At 47.5% G+C, this 6,000-nt stretch overlaps 1 protein-coding gene across 8 annotated transcripts in view; it reads right to left on the bottom strand.

Moving 5' to 3' along the window:
* Positions 1-2,629: 2,629 nt before the first annotated feature.
* SLC29A1 (solute carrier family 29 member 1 (Augustine blood group)) overlaps positions 2,630-6,000 on the bottom strand; it is an 87,794-nt gene continuing 84,423 nt past the window's right edge. For all 8 annotated transcript variants that reach the window (XM_083604563.1, XM_083604564.1, XM_083604566.1 and 5 more), the window contains one exon: positions 2,630-4,034. In XM_083604563.1, the coding sequence (XP_083460689.1) occupies positions 3,923-4,034 (112 nt within the window). In that variant the 3' untranslated portion in view covers positions 2,630-3,922. The remainder of the gene's footprint in view (positions 4,035-6,000) is intronic.

Raw genomic sequence — 6,000 nt, 5'->3', positions numbered from 1 at the left:
GGCCAGATAGTACAGTGGTACCTCAGGTTAAGAATTTAATTCGTTCCGGAGGGCCATTCTTAACCTGAAACTGTTCTTAACCTGAAGCACCACTTTGGCTAATGGGGCCTCCTGCTGCCGCCAGAGCACGATTTCTATTCTCATCCTGAAGCAAAGTTCTTAAGCCGAGGTAATATTTCTGGGTTAGCGGAGTCTGTAACCTGAAGTGTATGTAACCTGAAGCGTACGTAACCTGAGGTACCACTGTAATTGTATTTATTTTTGTTTGTGTAACTCAGGGGTAGTCATCCTTTTTATACCTACTGCCCACTAATGCATCTTTCTTGATAGTAAAATTTCCTTACCGCCCACCAGCGCTTGATGGAAGGAGGATTCAGCAAGTGCCGTAAAACCCCCTACCGCCCACCTAGAATCCTGAAACGCCTACTAGTGGGCGGTAGGGACCAGGTTGACAACCCTGGTGTAACTGGTGCTGCAAAAGCAAGAGGGGCTGCCTTGGCCAGGTGCCCAGCAAGCCATGAGAGGGTTCAAAAGTGGCCCCAAAGTTCACTGTGGGTGACCTCTCAGCCTAGCCTGCTTCACAGGCCTGCTTGTGAGAATGATAAAATGGGGTAACTTCATCCTTGTGCTATCATGTGCCCACCACTCTGGAATCCCTGGAGGAAGAGGCGGGGGATATAAATGTGAGAGACAAAATACGGTAGATACAAGGGGAAACTGTCACTCTGCTGCTGCCCCCTAAGCTTTATATATCTTAGTAGGAATTTGAACCGGCATCTCCTGCCCACTAACAATGGCCCTATCTGCACTTTACATTTAAAGTAGCATCATACCACTTTAAATTCATGGCTTCCCCCCAAAGAATCCTGGGAAATGTAGCACGTTAAGGATGCTGAGAGTTCTTAGGAGGCGCCTAGTCCCATCAGAAAGCTACAACTCCCAGAGTTCCCTGGGAAGAGAGATTGAATGTTAAACTGCTCTGCTCCAAAAGGATCTCTTCAAACCGAGTGAATCACTATTAATGTGAAAAATGCAGTTCTGTGTAAGAAAGTAAAGCTGGGGCAAAAAATCCTCACTTTACCTAGATGCTTATTATGGGATTGGAACAGACAGTCACTGTCCAGGAAAAAGATCTGTGGTGCATAGTAGATAGCTCCATGAAAATGTTGAACGGGTGAATCTCATGCTAGGATCTCTAAGAAGGGGAACAACAACAAAACTGTCCATATCATAATGCCAATATACAAACATCTATTCAGTGGTACCTCGGGTTACATACGCTTCAGGTTACAGACTCCGCTAACCCAGAAATAGTGCTTCAGGTTAAGAACTTTGCTTCAGGATGAGAACAGAAATTGTGCTCCGGCGGTGTGACAGCAGCAGGAGGCCCCATTAGCTAAAGTGGTGCTTCAGGTTAAGAACAGTTTCAGGTTAAGTACGGACCTCTGGAATGAATTAAGTACTTAACCCGAGGTACCAAACTTTGAATACTGTGTACAGTTTTGGTCACTACATTTCAACAAGGGTATCGTAGAGCTGTCTTAAAATGGGACTCAAATGTTTGCTCGGATATAAAATTTCAGGGAAATATATTTTGAGAATGAGTTTTTTTAAAAAACCAACTTTTGCCTTGCAGTATACAAATATGGCCAACAGGTGGTGTTCTAGTTCTACCATTGCCTTCAGAAGCCAAAGCCAATAACAAGCAATGTCTGGAAAGCTTTACCTCTTGTAGTTGACATTTGTCTACTTATACTTAACACTTCTCCCCCTCCTCCCTTTAATATTGTACCACCTCCAGCCCCCGCCCACCAGCTGAAGTTTCCAGATACAAAATTGCAGTAACTAGTGGAAAAATTGTGAAAGCATTATTTTCTGGAGTGGAGCTGAGCAGGCAAGACATTCTGCCTCGAACTTCTCTCCACCCATTGTTCTTTGTGGTGGGAAACGGGTGGAGGGAGTTTCAAAATGCAAACTGCCTGCAGAGCATTTAACATAACTCAGTCCTTGTAGTTCGTTCAGTGCTAACACGCCATCAACCTTTTAACAGGTCTGTTCATTTCTTCTAGTAGTGTTTGGCTGTGCTCTCACCCAAGTGCTGGATGCAATCTCATCCAAGTGCTCTTCCCCTAATTTCCCTCTTCATATTTAACCATTCTAATAATTAACAATTCTGCAGTCCTATACACACGCTGTGGGTTAAACCACAGAGCCTAGGACTTGCCAATCAGAAGGCCGGCGGTTTGAATCCCCGTGATGGGGTGAGCTCCCGTTGTTCGGTCCCTGCTCCTGCCAACCTAGCAGTTCGAAAGCACGTCAAAGTGCAAGTAGATAAATAGGTACCACTCCGGCGGGAAGGTAAACAGCGTTCCCGTGCGCTGCTCTGGTTCACTAGAAGCGGCTTAGTCATGCTGGCCACATGACCCGGAAGCTGTACGCCGGCTCCCTCGGCCAGTAAAGCGAGATAAGCGCTGCAACCCCAGAGTCGGCCACAACTGGACCTAATGGTCTGGGGTCCCTTTATCTTTACTTTATACACACTTACAACAGAACTTCTCTGCAGGCATATATGGAATGTGCTGTTCATTGCGAACCTTTACCTACACTTTACTCCACACCTTTCACAAGATAAAGTTCCAGGCATGTTTTTTAATTATAAAAAAGCAGTCCTATTTTTAATGCATCTCCTAATTTAATAATACAAATCTCTTCCACACACTAGAGGACTACGAGCTTCCCCCCCCCCCAAAAAAAATAAAAAATATATATCACAAGCATTGCCTTTTTTTAAACAGAGTACAAACAAAACAACTACAATCCTGAGCTTTATAAATCCAAGGAGGGCAGGAGACAAGCTGAGAATGGATTGCAAGTGCCTTGGGCCTTTGCTCTACACAACCAGGGCAGGGGAGAGTATGGGATGCGGTCTGCCATCCACGATGGTATTTCCTGAATTCCATGCATTAAAATGCACTCCTTCGGTGCTGCCATCTGGTGACCATGTGAGTAGAAAGTTGTCAAAGACATGGAGGCAGTTTTAAAACCGGGGCATGTTCTGTTTGTATACAAAATGGCAAAAGCACACACATATTTACAAAGGCAAAGTAATAGGGAGTAATTCGAGAAAGCAAAGCTCTCCATCATTGGCTTGCTCAGTCTTATTCTATATATATATATATATTCACACACACACTTCCGCCAGTTATGGGTCAGGAGTAGCCAAGGTCCTCCTCTTCGGACTTGGCACTCTTACCATGCTCTTTCCATAGACAGAAACCAGCTATGCCTTGGGGAAATGTGGCTTGGGAGTGCCAGAAGTCCACCTCAAGAGAAGGGTTGCCTTCCAGAGGCAGGACATGACACCCGATTGACAGAACTCTGGGTGTAACCTGTAATTATTGCCAAAACATTGGGATTTCCCCCATCAGATAGCAAAGCAGATGCCAGAGAAGCTTGGACACTTAGGAGCAAGTCCTTCCAACCAAAGCAGGGGTGGGAGACTGAAGTGGCAGTGAGGTGCAGGGGAAGAATCCCTTTAACGGAGCAGCAGAGACTGCAATGGTGTTCAAAAAAATAGAAGCAGGGCAGACATTCTTAAGCCAGTCCCTGCATAAGGAAACATGGTAAATGGTCCTGGGTTTGGGAGGCAGGACAGACAAACATCCCGATGTCAACGGGAGCGCAGAGGGTTGGCACAGTCCTTGGAAGTGGAGGTCATTCACAGCTGGCAGTAGAAAAGATGGGCAGGCTGGGCGTATTGCACAGAAGAAGAGCCAGGCCGCTAGCGCAGCCCCACTGCAGGCCAAGAAGTGCTTGAGTCAGCTAAGGCAGTGAATTCCCAGGCAGCAGGCAAAACATCTTCCCTGGCACCGTGGCCTCTCTGAGCTGATCCTCTGCCCGCAAAGCACTCAGAGTGTGTCTGTTAGATGGCTAGTCGGATTGGGAAGGAAAGGATAGCCCCCAAGGCCAGGCCCAACGAGAGGAAGAATGCCATGATGGTCCCAGCCGTCTCTGCTTCGTGGGACAGCACTTTCCTAGTGGGGGAAGGAAGGAGAAAACCTGGTCAGTTCAGGGCCGGCACCCTGTTACCCAAGCCACCAACTGCTTGCACACAGTCCTTTCAGTGAGTCAGCCCAACAAAGGGTTTCAGACAGCAGGCGTGCCAGCTCTGCCCAGAGATGCCAGGGGCATGTAGCTGGGCTTGCTTATATTCTTCCCTTCGCCTCTCCCATTTAAGAGTGTAAGCACCTTGGGGCAGAGGCCTGCCTTTAAGGTTTCGTTTGTTTCCATCACTCTGTAGGCACCAGTGCGCCAAGTGCATGGGCAGCGCTGTGCAGAAAACCCAGGCAATAGCTTGCTAATCCCAAACCAGAAATGCAGAGGTGGCCCAACATTATGCTGCCAAGGGAGCTCAAGGGAAGCACAAACCCTGCATGCAGCTCCCACCTTGGCATATCTGGTTGATGGACTGAAGCTGGGGCCTCCAGCACTAGAAAGGAGCTGGCAATTATTATTGATGGTTAAGATTAACTAGAATCATAGAACTGTAAAGTTGGAAGGGACCCCGAGGATCATCCAGTCCAACCCCCTGCAATGCAGGAATCTCAACACAGGGTGCCCCATCCAATTTTAAACCAGACCAGACCCTGCTTAGCTTTGCAAATGTGCTAGCAGTTTTATTGCTGCGCCACTACCTCAGGGGTGAAGAATCTTAGGTCCAGGGGACAAATGTTGAGTCCTCTCTATCTGGCCCTAGGGCTTCTCACCAGGCCACACCCATCCCCAGCCGTGCCACATCACTGTTCCTCTCCCACACCCTCATCAACTTGTTTGTTTGCATGACTGTAATGTGTCCTTGAGCTCTGATAAAGCCTCTTGCTTGCTTGGATGGGATTGTGTTTGATTGGCTACATATTTTGACTGTTAATGACATGGCAGCACCATCTAGTGGAAGTCGGGAGGTATTGATATTCATCATTTGTGGTGGAGGCTGAAAGCTTATTTCAGGGTGTGCTTATTTTAGGGTTGCCCAAAACAAAACAAAAGCATTTTGTATATATTTTGGCTATTATTGAGATCATTACATCATAATAAAATATCATACTATTATTTTTGTTATTATTATTATGTAGGCTATCATTGAAACACCCAAACAATGCCTCACAAAGCCCAATAATCAGCTGATGGTGCTTTGCAAGCTGTGCCTTTACCTGCACATTTTGATTTCAAGGGCAGGCAAAAATACAGGTCACCTGGAAACAGTGACATCAGGTGTCTGACAGGTGGGTGGATCAGCACTTTGCACAGGGCTCTTCAGTGCCTACAACCGCCCCCCCCCTTCAGCTCAGTAGGGTGGGTTGGTGTGGCTTGGCTGCAGTGGCCTCACAGACCAAATGAGAAGCCATGGAAGACCTAATTAGCCCCACACGACAGAAACTCCCCACCACTGATCTAGTGTTTTGCAGAGTGTGGAAAATTGGGATGCACACAGGTTGACCGAAACATGAAGCAATGTGAGGCAGATACAAATAGAATCTTTGTCTATCTTCAATGCCCTAGATTTTGAAGTGGTTTCAGATGGAGGCAATGCTGTGCTTCACCACATGGTTGGAGGCAGTCTCCTGCTGCGAAAAATTCCATGAACCCAAGGAAATTGCTGGGGACCAATGTGGTAGACCAGTGGTTTTCAACCAGTGTGCCGTGGCACCCTGTGGTGCCTTGAATGATGGCAACACAGGCCTCTGTCCCTCTTTTCCTCTCGCATCTCTGACTCCCAAAGGCTTGCACAGCTGTTTGTTGCAGCAGCCCTGGCTACAAGCTCCAGAGGTGGAAGGAGGAAGCAAGCAAACAGGTGAGGAAGCCCAGCCAGTCAGTCCACCAACCCTTGCTGCTGGGAGTTTTCAGACTGGTAGGAGGCCAAGCAGGCAGTGTGCTGGCCTTTCTTGGGCTTGCTGTGTGCAAGACCTGCTTGGGAGCTGAGTGCCTGATGCTGAAGGCAGG

The sequence above is a fragment of the Podarcis filfolensis genome (assembly GCF_964270895.1).
Source record: "Podarcis filfolensis genome assembly, chromosome: 3".
In the NCBI taxonomy this organism is placed as follows: domain Eukaryota; kingdom Metazoa; phylum Chordata; class Lepidosauria; order Squamata; family Lacertidae; genus Podarcis; species Podarcis filfolensis.
Note: the sequence above shows the minus strand (reverse complement) of the source record. Positions and strands in the feature narration are given on the sequence as shown.